The following is a 13,665-nucleotide window of genomic DNA, read 5'->3' as shown; positions in this document are numbered from 1 at the left end:
TCTATATATTTATTTATAACATCAATTAACCCAATTACATAACAATAAAACACGCAATCGACCAAAGAAGCAACTCGGAGGAGTTACTCATTCCTCTTTTTGAAACGCGTACGTACAAATACGAAAAGTTGTGTAATTAATTAATTAATTAATTATTTAATTGGTTAGTTAATAACAACTAAATGTAAATTAGTATTGATCAGTCATGTTAATTAGTTGATGGACAACAACTGCCGATCTCTCTCCGCAACTAGCCACGCATGGTTGCAAATTAAACTTCAAGTGACCTAGTTTCATAATGAGCTGGACATTTCACTTGACCCTGTAAAGCATTTTCCTTTGCATTCTGTGCTGCAGCTCCTCCCTTCTAAGCATCGATTGGATGACCTTTATCACGCTCCTCTCCGGGTAGTTCTGATTGGCGGAGAGTATATGAATAAATTAACATAAATTAACATCAGCGGTCAGTGGCTAGTTGAACAATTACTGCAAATTGAATTGATGAAGCTAAAAATAGCAACCTGTTTAACAAAGTCCTGGATGATGGCGTGCTCTGAGACCTGAGAACCGATGACGAATCTCTTCTTCAGCTGTTTCTCAATCCTATTCAGTAGTTCCTGGTCCTCTTCTGTTACGAAGCCTTCAACTCCTGAGACGTATATGACGATGTAATTATTTTTTATCAATCTTTTTCATCATCATCGCTATTACTTTCTTTATCATTGTAATTTGTTTGATATTATCATCTTAATCACAATTTTATTCGTTATCAACACCATCCATCCAAACAAACCAGACAGCCGTCCATTTTAATATATTAAATTTTTCTTTATCATCACTATTATTTTACTTATTACAATATCATTCATCATAATCGACGTTTTCATCATCACCACCAGCCAAACAGACAGACCAGACAGCTGTCCAGACATGGCAGCATCCAGGGTAGACACCTGGAAGAGTCTGAGGGCCTCGTTGACGTCTGTCTCGGTTACGAAAGAGGCCAACCTCATCTTGGCCAGTGACTCAGAGATTCGAATAATTGCCTCAAGTTGTCTGGAAAATCGACAATAATAAATTAATATTTATGAAAAAAAAATTGAAAAAAAGTGTTTAGTATTATTATACACTATTAGTACACACAACGCACACACACAAAACCACAGATACACACACACACACACACACACACAAACCGACCTAACAGTGATAGGTATGGTATTTTTGTGCCCTGTTTCTTTTTCGTAGTCCGACGCCCCGCTCCTCATCAGGACGTATTTATTTTTCAACTTTTCCGCTGCCTCTGGCGATAACCTCGGTCCACATTTACTGGAGATAATTTTTTGAAAGATAAACATTACAATTATAATAAAAATTGATTTAAATTTAATTTATTTATTTATAATTGTTATAATTTATATTACTACCTTTATTAGTATTTATTAGCACAAAATCCTTCGTGAACACAGACAGACACATCAACATTTACACTAATTTCACTAACTTTCTGCAATAAGTGATGTACTTTTTGAGAGTCTCAAGCTGCAACTCCCCGGGCCTCGACTCCTCCGTCATCAGGACTGCATTCACGTGCAAATTCATCACGTGACGCGCTATCGTCTGATTGGTGGGTTGATTGATTGGTCAGTTGTTTGGTTAGCTTATTGGCTAGTGAGGTTGACAAATTGAGTGATTGATTGATTAGTTAGTTGGTTGAGTTATTGACTATTTGATTGATTAGTGAACTGATGAACTCACGGCGTCCCTGGCTTCATCGTGTTCATCCTTAACGATGAAGATCATATCAAATCTGGAGAGGATCGTCGGCATGAAGTCGATGTTCTGGCTTCCCTTTGTGTCGTCCCACCTGCCGTAGATGCCGTTTGCAGCGGCCAGCACCGAGCAACGAGAATTCAGCGTCGTCGTTATACCCGCCTGTGTGAGAGGTGGGGAAAAAACTTTTGATGTTGCCACTAAATGATTGCAACAATACATTACAGCTCCAACATTGCAACATCCATTAGTTTTAAGGATATAATATCTCATTACAGATACAAGCCAATCAAAATCATCCAATCAATGCTGAGTCAATTCAACGAAAATTAACAGGCCAATCAGAATCCCACAACTGAAGAAACCCTCCATCAGACAGACAGACAGACAGACAGACAGACCTTAGCTATGGATATTGTCTGTTGCTCCATGGCCTCGTGTATGGCCACCCTGTCATCTTCTCTCATTTTGTCGAACTCGTCAATGCAAACCACGCCCCCATCGGCCAAGACCATGGCTCCTCCTTCTATTATGAAATTTCTCTGGTGGGCGGCAATGCAATGAAATGGAGAAATTACAATATACTGACGATGACATTAGCAGTGACGTCATTGCTAATGATGTCATTAATGATGATGATGATGGAAGTAAAAAAAAGACATAACTAATAATGATGACGATGACGTAAAAAACGGTTGTAATGCTAGTAGTAGTAGTAGTAACAGCAGTAATATTTATAGTAGTACTACTGCTACTGCTATTACAGCAGTAGCTGTAGTAGTAGTAGTAGTAATAATAGTAGTAGTAGTAATAGTAGTAATGATGATGATGGTGATAATTTAACTCATGAATATTCAAATCCTTACAGATGCTGGGTCTCTGATGACGGAAGCCGTAAGTCCTGCGGCACTGCTGCCCTTGCCAGATGTGTAAACCTACGAAGCAATCAATATAAATGAATGTAGGATGGATGGATGGTAAGACGATCAAAATGAATGAATGAATAATGGATGGATGGTAAGACGATCAAAATGAATGAATGAATAATGGATGGATGGTAAGACGATCAAAATGAATGAATGTAGGATGGATGGATGGTAGGACAATCAGAATAAATGTTGAAAAAATTATGGATAAAAGATTGAACTACATGAACAAGTAATGAATGGATAGTAAGACTGGATGAATAATTGAGTGAGGAAAGGTAAAACAGATAAAATAAATGAATAAATACACTAGACACACTCCAATTGGGGCACAATTTTCGACGAATTTTAAGAGTTGCGACTTGGCAGTCCCCGGGTCCCCCAGCAATAATAAGTTGATATCTCCCCTTCTTGTCAGTCCATCCGGCAATCTGGACGAATGAAGGATTGACTGAATGAATTATTGAATGAATGAAGGAAGGATGGATTGAATGAAGAATTGATTGAAGGATTGACTGAACGAGTGAAAGTTTAACTGGATGAATGACTGAACAAACAAAACACAGTTAAGTTTTTTTAAGTAAATTTCATTTTTAAGTATCATTTTAAGTAACGCAAGTAATTTTAAGTAAAGTAGCGAATCAAACTATTAACAAAATTCCCTGAAACCTTTTCCTAGATCCGCCAAACAGCAAACAAGCGATGGCCTTCTTGATATCCAAGCTTCCGAATATAGATGGCGCTATACTTTTAGCGATGGTTTCATAAATGTTAGGCGAAGAAGCTAAGTGATGAAATTCTTCTTCATCAGCCGACAAAATGGTTCTGCTTACTCCTAATCTGCCCAATCCAGTCGAGTCAATGTGCATACCAAGGACTCGGATGTATGGCAGACGAACACCAACATTTACTTTTTCTCTGGAATTTTTCTATATGAAATATGAGGGTTAATTCAATACTTTAATATCAATATATAAAGAAACATTTAACACTTTGAATGTCAGCCCATTAAGTATTATAATTCAACTATAAGAAATCTAACCACCAATCAAAAGTGCTAATCAATTATTTAATTATTTAATTGGTTAGCTAAGCCAATCAGAACCAACCAATCAAAACCATCCAATCAGAACCAGCCAACCTTAGAGCCAGCCATTTTTTTGATAGAATAGATACCGATGACAGAGACTCGATTTCCAGGCACGACAGCCTCACAAAGATTTCTGTCACAGTAAAGTTGCATGTGTCGGGGCAGCTCTCCATTAGGAACTGCCTCTGGAGACTCTTGTAATTTTAATACCTGAGGGGCATATATGTATGTGTAGATGTGTGTGTGTGTGTAGGTGATTGTGAGTGTAGATGTATGTATGTGTGTGTGCGTGAGTTGAAAAAAATGTTGAAACCTGAAAATCGACACACTTGCACTTTTCGGGGACAATGAAGAATGGGTCAACTGGACATTTTGGTCTGCCTGCCTGGTCACTAATCAATCATTCATTTATTCATTCAATGAATGAACCAATCATTCAACCAACTAGCCAACCAATCAGCAATTTATTTCAAAAGAGCCACACAGCCAACCAACTAAAAACAAAAAAAAAAACCGGACAATTACAGAAATGACTAATCAGGTAACCAACCAAATCAATCATGTAACCAAACAACCAGCCAATCAAACAACCAACCAATCAATCAATCAATCCACACCCCCAAAATCTAACGTTGGACATTTCCTAGGAAGGGCATAACCCTCAAACCCCGCCTTCACAGGAATGTTGTTGAGAAAATTCCGACAACTTCGGCACTGAATGGTGATCCTGGTGGCTTTAGACCTTGTAGACGCTGCTGCTATTATTATCCCAGGAATCTTTATCAACTGGGACATCTGATCTGACTGTGTGTGTGTGTGTGTGTGTGTGTGTGTGTATGTCTATGTGTTATAATGGTATGTGTGTAAAGCTGTGTGTGTGCGTGAAACTGTGTAGGGAGGTTTGCATGTGTGTCTGTGTGTTATAACAACATGAGTGAAACTGTGTGTGAGAGAGAGAGAAAGATTAAAGAGAGAAGGAAAACTAGTCAACCAATCGACCGACAGACCTTTAGATCCCTGATGGAGCATGGATGGGCAGATGATGTAAGGGTCACTTGAATGTCCTTCACCTCCTCATCGCCCTCCGGCCTTGGACGGGTTATCTCGTCTGCCACCTCTTTTGCAGCATCCTCAAACTTTTTTTAGTAAAAAACCACTCTTAGCCAAAAGTTTGAATGAATTTTAATTTGTATTGAAATTCAGATATGTCAGTATAAGGCGATAAACTTCCATAAAGAATGACCTGAAAGATGTAATGACGACAGCAAAGATGATGAAGATGATAAAGAATTGTGTGACAATGGTAATTCAATAAATGAACTAATATAAAAATAGTTGTTGAATAATTGTCCATGAAATATTATTGATAAATAAATTAATTTATTAAAAAAAGGAAATTTAAATAATATCAAATTAATAGGTCAAGCACCTCACCAACGACATATGATCAGCTGGGGACTTGCTGACCTTCTCAGCAAGATCAGCATCAAAATGGGAAAGATCATCTAGGTCAACTTCTACATGGTACTTGCGTAGATTGTAGTGACGTTTCAGTTGGTCTCTGAAACGATGAATATTCAATTTTTAATAAGTTTCTTTGAGTATCTTTTATTAAAAAATCATAAATATAGTCATTTAAATTTTGAATAATGTGTCTGCTGCTAACTTAACTTAAATTTTATCATTATCATTATAGTTATTGATTAAACTTATAAAAAAAAAATAATTTTTTTATTTAATATGAGAAAAAAAACTTGAAAAATTTGATTTTTTTTGTCTTGAACTGACCTATATTTGTAGATGAAGTTATTCTCGTGAAACTGCCTCAAAAACTCTCTGAACTTGTTTTTTATCTGTTGGTTGTTTGCATGTCTCTCGTCTGCTTGCTGGCCATCTTCTGCACTAAAATTGTCACTGAAAAAAATTCCCGGATCGTCAAAACCAGCCATGTTTGTTTGTTGTTTTGAAGCAGGTACTGGTTGTGCTTGCAAGATTGAAGTCTGGTGATCTGTTCTTAGATATGGAATTTATTGACTTAGTGTTCCGGGTCTAACGCACCAAGAAACAATAAAAAAAGGTACAGAGGTAGTTAGTTTTCGTTATAAAAATTTAAACTAAAATTTAAACTAAAAGGAAATGAAACCATAAAATTTATCATTTATGGTTGAGAAATGAGGAAAAATAAAAAAATATATAACCCCTTCTTTTCCTCCCTTGACGTCACGTTCAACAGTAAAAACTAGACAAATAAATGAAATTCTTTTTATAAAATTTGCTGTTTAACTTTTGAAATCATAAATTTACGCAGAAAAAAAAATTAGATCTAGAAATTAGTAATGTGGAATAAACAAACTGATAAATGGCGGGTTTTAGTGAATAAATGATGCAGCGCTAAACAATTCAAACAAGACAGGAACATTTACAATAACAACAATCACTTACTTCCCCGGATAGGATACCCAAATAAAAATGATTTAGAACTTTGAAATTTATCAAATATTAAGTCTTAAGTAGTGCCTTTAAAATGAAATTTTTATTTCTGAAGGCAAAAATACAAAATTTACTATTTAGTCAGTTAATATTATTTCATCAATAATTGTAGCTAATAATATTATTGCCCTTATATACATATATATATATATATTATATATATATATATATATATATATATATATGAATTGAACGCAGGGCTTTATGAAATTAATCAATCACTAAAAACCATGATACTATATATATATATATATATATATATTCAAGACATGAAAAAGTGTACGTCACTATCTTTTTCGTTCAATAAAATAAATTGATGTAAATAGATAGATAAAAAAAAGCTTATTAATCATCATTATCTTCAATAATATTAATAATAAAATTAATAATAATAATAAATAAGAATAATAAACACAATAATAACAATAATTCGTACGATATAACACCGACATTTTTAATGATAAGAAACATTGTTAAAAGCTGAGTGCGTTTTGTCAATTTCCTAAATTTTTTCTCTTAAACTCTCAAATTAGGTATAACAATTATGGCTCTCTCTCTCTCTCTTTCTTTTCCTCTCTCTCTCTCTCGCTTTTCCTCCAAAATTAGGCATAGTAATTTGGAGAGACTAGTAACTCGGTAAGTATGGCGAGTTGGTCGTCGGTGAACTTCTGTTTCAAGTCGTGCCAGTTGTCCAAGTGAGTCCTCTTGAAGCCGGCCAGTGTCTTCTTCGCTGTCATCTGTCGCCGAAAAATAAATTAATAATAATAATAATAACAACAACAACAAAAATAACAATAATAATAACAACTACAAGGAAAATAAACAGTACAAACGATAACAATAAGACACCTGTATTGGTTGTGGGTCATTCAGGTGTTCACTGAGCAGCATTAGCAGGTCAGGAACGTAGGCCGGTACGTCGTAAGGTGACGCGCTCACACACGAACACATCCCTGAAAAAACAATAACAATAATAATAACAATAATGACAATAACAATAAAAAAATTTCAAAAAAAACCGACCGATAACACCGGCATGACGTTTCAAGATGGCGTACTCGGTAACAGCAGCTTGGGCAACTGCTGGGCTGATAGCAGCTGGATACTGCTGGCCGTCAGCCAATAGGAAAGCGTGGCTAGAGGCCTCTCTGTAAAGTAACAACCAATTATAATATCTAATTGTAAAATAACGACCAATCGTTTCGATCCAACGTAATGTTTCCGCCAATTATATTTAATCTAATGTAAAGTAACAACCAATTAAATTAATTCAATCAATGTAACGCTTCGACCAATTGCATTAACCCAATTGTGTATATATATATATATATATATATATATATATAGAGAGAGAGAGAGAGAGAGAGAGAGAGAGAGAGAGATGTATATAGAAATGTATATATATTCTATATATGTATATAGAGAAATTAAATTAGAAAAATTAGTTACTTCAGCCTATCATTGGTCGGAGCAATATCAGTAAAAATACTTGAGTCCTCTGAATCTAAGTCTTCTGGTTTGAGCTAGTTGTTTGGTTGGTTGATTGGTTGATTGGTTGATTGATTGATTGATTGATTGATTGATTGATTGATTGATTGATCAACGTTATAAATTAGTTGAAGGCGATTAGAATGAACAAAAACAACGGAATGAAAATTCCACGACCAACTAACTATTTTTGACATCGCAGCTGACGTGGTTGTAGCGACAGATGTAGTAGCTGTAACAGCAGCTGTAGTAGCAGTAGTAGCTGTAGCAGCAGCCACAACAACATCCGTTCTGTTTTTTTTCTTCTTGCTGACTAATTTTGTGGAGGCCAGATGCTTAAAATGGTTCTAGGAGCAGTGAGGAAACGATAGAATGAATGAACGAATGATTGAAAGAAAGCAAAAATGAATGAACGGACAGATGAACGAAAGAATGAGCCGACGAAAAAACGTATGAAAGAATGAATAAATGAATGAATGAATGAAGAATGAACGAACCAAGAGAAATGAGTCGACTTGAAGGTATCCACACTGGAACAATCCAGAAAACGTCACACCTGCCAACTCTCTAACCTGAATGAATGAACAAATGAAAGAATAATAAAAGAACGAATGAATGAATGCATAAAAAAAGAGTCAAAAACCTTAAATAGGAATAAATGACAAAATCAATAGATAAATCACTAAACTACCGAACGAATGTACAAGTGACGGACAACAAACTTTTCATGATAACGATCATCATCATCACCATCACCACATCATCATCATCATCACCACCTCCAACACACATCATCATCATCATCATCGCTACTACCTCAACATGTTCGTCTAAAAGCCTCGGCAATAGAATGCCCTTGACCTTCTCGATGAACTTTGACTCCTGAAGGACGAAGAAGTTTTGAAATGTGCACCTCTGCAGGAAGATTAGTGAGGTTGATCTGGCGCGCCACGAGGGCATCAAGCTGACCTTTAAGTGAGAGGGGCATGGTTGAATAGGTTTCACTTTCTTCTTTTATTTATCCATTTTTCATTTATTCAGTCGTTCAGTCAATCAATGAATTCATCCAAAACGTTCATTTATTAAACTATCTTCTCAAAAAAACTAACCAGAAAATTATCTAGAAAATCCATCCCTCCATTAACCAATCAACCCAAACCAAATTTCATTCCTCCGCCTATTAATCGATCCACTAATATAACTTCACTAACTTCTTCGATAGAGAGAAAGACACGGTTGATAATCTGCTCGTTGGTCAGCAGGCCGTTGCTCATGACGGCCATCGTAAGTGAACACTCCCTACTCAAGTCAACATCACTTATGTCGCCCTCCAGTGTAGCAATCTTTCGGCGAATGAATGAATGAATGAACGAACGAACGAATGAATGAATGAACGAACGAATGAAATGAAGGAATAAACGAATGAACTCACGACAGGCAATAACTTGAATGGAGCCGGCTTGTCAGTTTGGTACATCCTCGTGAAGACGCAATTCAACATTTTCAACACTATTCAGTTATCACGATTGATTGAATGAATGATCGATTGACTGATTGAATGAATGAATAAATGAACAAATAAATAAAGGAACAAATGAAGATAGGAATGAATGAATGAATGAACAAATAAATATATGAAGGAAGGGAGAGGAGCGAGCGAATGAATGACTGAATGAAATGTATTTTAATTTTACCAGTTTTACAGAGTCTGATGAGAATCTTGCGACGGCCATCTCCAGAGGTATTCGCGTTGCTGGTTTCTTTTTGAGGTTGCTTTTGACCATGCTGCTGCTGCTGCAACTGCTGCTGCTGCTGCAACTGCTGCTGCTGCTGATATTCGTCATCATCGTCATCATCGGCAGTGGTCTTAGCGGCAATGGTCAGTAGTTGAAGCAGTAGCGGCAGCAGCTGATCGATGAAGTCGTTCATTTGTGGGCTTGTGGTGGCGGGGTAGTTTGGGTAAAGCTTCACGTCGAACAGGAAGAGGTTACTGAGGAAACTGATAATGGTGATGGTGGTGACCATCATGATGATGATGGTGATGGCCATGATGATGACGATGATGGTGATAGCCATGATAATGATGATGGTGATGGCCATGATGATGATGATGGTGATGTCGATGATGAAGAAGACGAAGATAATGACGATGGTGGTGAAGAAATAGTGATGACCATGATGATAAAAATGCTGATGAAGAAAGATGACGACGACGATGAAGAAGAAGGAAAACCGCCATATTCACTAACCTAGCGATCCGGTCCCTAACATTTTTGTAGGGATGCATGAGGTGATTGGAAAGATATTTCAGCAGTCGGTGGCTCAACTCGGAGACGCGCCACTCCTGCTGGACTATGGCGGCCTGGAGTAGATAGAGACGGCTACATGGGGATGGAATACAATCATCATCATAATCGTCATCAGTGTCATTATCAATTATCATCATCATCATCATCATCATCATCTTTAACATCATTATCATCGTCGTCATCACTACCATCATTTTTGCCATCATCATTATCAACAATGACACCATCATCATTATCATCTTCTTCTTCACCATCATCATCATCACCTGGAATCTCCGAAAGACCCACCAACTTCATTCAAAGGATTCTCCATCAGCAACTCAAACAAAGGCTTCAATTTTCTTGGATCTTGATTTGCCTTAAAAAATGAATGAATGAATGAATGAATGAATGAATGAATGAATGAATGAATAAATGAATGAATAAATAAATGAATGATTGAATAACTCATTCCAAATCTCACTATCACAAGTCATTAGCGACAAACACACATAGGTAAAAAAAAAACAAGCGAATCAACGACAACACACACAAAAACGAAACGCAAACGACAGACAGAATCACGGGCTTTGCACTCCAACCCGGGCACATCGACATCAGCGCCAGGCATCTTAACCCTTACACTACCATCGCAACCACACATACGTACACTAGCAGTGGCTATAGCCGTCCCCCAGTCCTTGATAGACTCCACCGACAGACTGGACAAGACCTGCTTCAAAACCGGCAACAACCACTGCCAGAGCTTCTCGCGCTATTTCATTTTTTATGGGGATGATGATGACGGTGATGATGATGATAACGTTGATGTTTATGATAATAGTAATAATAATAATAATAATAATAATAATAATAATAATAATAATAATAATAATAATGATAATAATAAAATTTTTTCTCTATGAACAAACAATACCCATCTTAATCGCAAATCACTCACTCACTTAACTCACTCGCTCACTCACTCGCTCGATTGCTCACTCACTCACTCACTCACTCACTCACTAGCCCATCATCACTATCTCACTTTATCGAAGGTCCAATGTTTGCTGCCCCTCAAGAGTCCTGTAAAGATCTCTGCGGCACACCGGTGGCTGGTTTCGTGGCTCTCTGGATTCGTATCGGACACTAATCTCTCCACTAGGGGTTTCAAAGCGCCTAGAACCGTATCATCGTAATTCCTGAATAGTCCCTGGATAGACAGATAGAAAAAACTAAATGGACGAATGAGTGGATTGTGGATTAATAAATGAATGAATAGGTGAATGAATGGATGGATAGATGAATGAATGAATGAATGAATGCATGCATGCATGGATGAGTGGATGGATGAATACTCCAAAAACCGACCGACCTTAAAAAATATGAACATCAGGGGCCTGTATTTATCTTTACCCTTATTTTCCTCCAATGTGGCGTACTCCATGAACTGGGTCACGAAATTGACGTCATTGAAGGCGTCGTAAACGGGCAGTTCGTCCTCCAACAATTCCGACCTCTGACGACCTAATTTCGGCTGCTTAGCTGACGGCTGGTAGCAGGTTAGCGGTCTGTGGTTAACGTAAAATGAGCATCCAATCATTGACCGCTAAAAAATAACCGACGATTCGAAAATTAAAACTTGAAACCCAAATAGAAACATTCAAATGGTCAAGAAACCAAAAAATTAATTCTTACACTCTCGATCAGAAACAGTCAACACCATAAACCACCAATCACGAAACCAACAAACGACCATCAGCCAATCAAGTTGAAGCTCACTTGGGCCAATCATAATACCCGATGTGGGTCTTGCACACGAAGGCGAATTCGTCGTACGACTTAGCGTCGGTAGGAATCTCATGGTCACAGTACATCAGCCACTTGTTGTTCGACGGGGGCACGTGTTTGACATGACCTAATTAAATATTGAATGACCCAATTAAATATTACATGACCAAATTAAATATTACATGACCACATTAAATATTACATGAACTAGTTAAATATTGCATGACCCAATAAAATATTACACGACCTAACTAAACATTCGCAAGCAAAAGTTGACCTAACTATTTGTAAACAAGATTAACTGGCTGACGAATGATAAACAAACAAATGAATAATCCCATACATGCACGCACACGTACATTAACACACACACACACAAACAAACACACACACACATACATATATAAACATATATACACAAGTAACGCATAGTTAAGACAGACACAAACACACACACAAACAAACAAACACACACACACACATACCGTTAACACAAGTTCTCCGGCTATTAACAACACCATGTATTGAAGAAACGTCATCATTGCAGATTGGCGCCATAGTGCCATTAATAAAAGCCATGCAAGTACTGTTATAAGCAGTAGTAGTAGTACTATCCGCATTAGAATAGCCAACCGCAGTAGTATAATTGCTATCACTAGCCATCGAAGAAGTAGTAACAGCTGCTGCAGGAGCTGCAGCTGTAGTAGTAGCAGTAGTAGTAGTAGTGGCAGAAGTAGTAGTGGTAACTTCAATAGCTTTTCGCGGTAAAGTTGACGAGTTAGGATCTATGACCATGAGCGGATGAATACGTTTCTGCTGCTTCAGTATGGCCGATATTGATAACACGGACGTCTGTGGTGACGATGATGACGACGACGATGATGATGACGATGAGGGTGACGATGATGATGATGACAATGATGAAAAAGATGGAAACTAGAGGAATAAAAAATAACCAACAAGCCAGTCAAAAAGAAAAAAAAAATACTACCTATATTAAAAGTAATAATAATTTTAGGCGATTAGACAGACCCTGCGAGCGTTTATCATGCTGTTGTTGAGGTTGTCGACGAAGAGTTTAACGGCGTTGGCGGGAAATCTGACGTCGTAGCGAATGAGAAGAGAGAGGAGATCAAAACAGACTTGCTGGAATTTCCAAAATCTAAAAATAGCGTCAAAAAGTTAGTAGAATTAGTAGTATATATAACATATAAAATATTACTTAATACAATGTAATGTAATAAATAATAAAAACTTAACACTACTGCTGTTACAACCACTACTGCTATTACTGCTACTACTACTACTGCTGCTGCTGCTTCTGCAGCTGCTACAACTACTACTAACAAGTTTTCATTATTGGCGATGTTGACAAGCTCAGACACAAGATTGTAGTAGTTCCTGACAAAAAACATTAAATATTATTTTTAATGAATGTACGAATGAATGAATGAACAAATGAACAAATGAACGAATGAATGAATGAACGAACGAACGAATGAATGAATGAATGAATAGTATGATATTAAACGAATAACTTTAAATTTTCTTCATTTCTTCTCTCTTCCCATAAAACAGCTTCATTCATTTCTTTTTCACTCGGTCGACCCACTAAACAAGCTGGTCCACCCTTATTATCCCAAATGGTACGTGCCAGTTCTATGCATTTGGGGGTTACCTTTATACAAAATTTATTAATCCATCAATCAGTCAATCAATCAATTAATCAAGCAATCAATCAATTAATTAACAAATTAGACAGCCAACCAACCAGCCAGTCAGCAAAACAACCAACCGATCAACTAATCAACAAACAAAC

General features: G+C 37.0%; 2 protein-coding genes across 2 annotated transcripts in view; both read right to left on the bottom strand.

Moving 5' to 3' along the window:
* Nucleotide 1: 1 nt before the first annotated feature.
* Nucleotides 2-6,151, bottom strand: HELRODRAFT_113800 (hypothetical protein). The gene is made up of 17 exons (XM_009025180.1): nt 5,988-6,151; nt 5,577-5,802; nt 5,224-5,349; nt 4,797-4,925; nt 4,421-4,593; nt 4,103-4,181; nt 3,841-3,999; nt 3,369-3,628; nt 3,019-3,130; nt 2,640-2,708; nt 2,175-2,315; nt 1,759-1,935; nt 1,505-1,620; nt 1,201-1,329; nt 914-1,056; nt 522-649; nt 2-414 (listed from the first exon to the last, which is right to left on the bottom strand). Exons 2-17 carry the CDS (start codon nt 5,736-5,738, stop codon nt 313-315), a joined length of 2,205 nt encoding a protein of 734 aa, XP_009023428.1. The 5' UTR covers nt 5,739-5,802; nt 5,988-6,151; the 3' UTR covers nt 2-312.
* A 151-nt stretch (nt 6,152-6,302) lies between these two features.
* Nucleotides 6,303-13,665, bottom strand: part of HELRODRAFT_113797 (hypothetical protein) — a gene marked incomplete at its 5' end in the record, with an annotated part of 19,289 nt that continues 11,926 nt past the window's right edge. Inside the window, 20 exons of the mRNA XM_009025179.1 lie at nt 6,303-7,016; nt 7,129-7,232; nt 7,303-7,427; nt 7,729-7,802; nt 7,953-8,114; nt 8,265-8,339; nt 8,581-8,736; nt 8,979-9,110; nt 9,200-9,276; nt 9,462-9,766; nt 10,017-10,148; nt 10,343-10,434; nt 10,726-10,830; nt 11,104-11,268; nt 11,431-11,626; nt 11,838-11,973; nt 12,332-12,698; nt 12,879-13,008; nt 13,194-13,247; nt 13,385-13,524. Of these exons, the coding sequence (XP_009023427.1) occupies nt 6,882-7,016; nt 7,129-7,232; nt 7,303-7,427; nt 7,729-7,802; nt 7,953-8,114; nt 8,265-8,339; nt 8,581-8,736; nt 8,979-9,110; nt 9,200-9,276; nt 9,462-9,766; nt 10,017-10,148; nt 10,343-10,434; nt 10,726-10,830; nt 11,104-11,268; nt 11,431-11,626; nt 11,838-11,973; nt 12,332-12,698; nt 12,879-13,008; nt 13,194-13,247; nt 13,385-13,524 (2,862 nt within the window). The 3' untranslated portion in view covers nt 6,303-6,881. The remainder of the gene's footprint in view (nt 7,017-7,128; nt 7,233-7,302; nt 7,428-7,728; nt 7,803-7,952; nt 8,115-8,264; nt 8,340-8,580; nt 8,737-8,978; nt 9,111-9,199; nt 9,277-9,461; nt 9,767-10,016; nt 10,149-10,342; nt 10,435-10,725; nt 10,831-11,103; nt 11,269-11,430; nt 11,627-11,837; nt 11,974-12,331; nt 12,699-12,878; nt 13,009-13,193; nt 13,248-13,384; nt 13,525-13,665) is intronic.

Source organism: Helobdella robusta (assembly GCF_000326865.2).
Source record: "Helobdella robusta unplaced genomic scaffold HELROscaffold_40, whole genome shotgun sequence".
NCBI lineage: Eukaryota > Metazoa > Annelida > Clitellata > Rhynchobdellida > Glossiphoniidae > Helobdella > Helobdella robusta.
The sequence above is the reverse complement of the archived record's forward strand: the minus strand, read 5'-3'. Positions and strand labels throughout refer to the sequence as shown.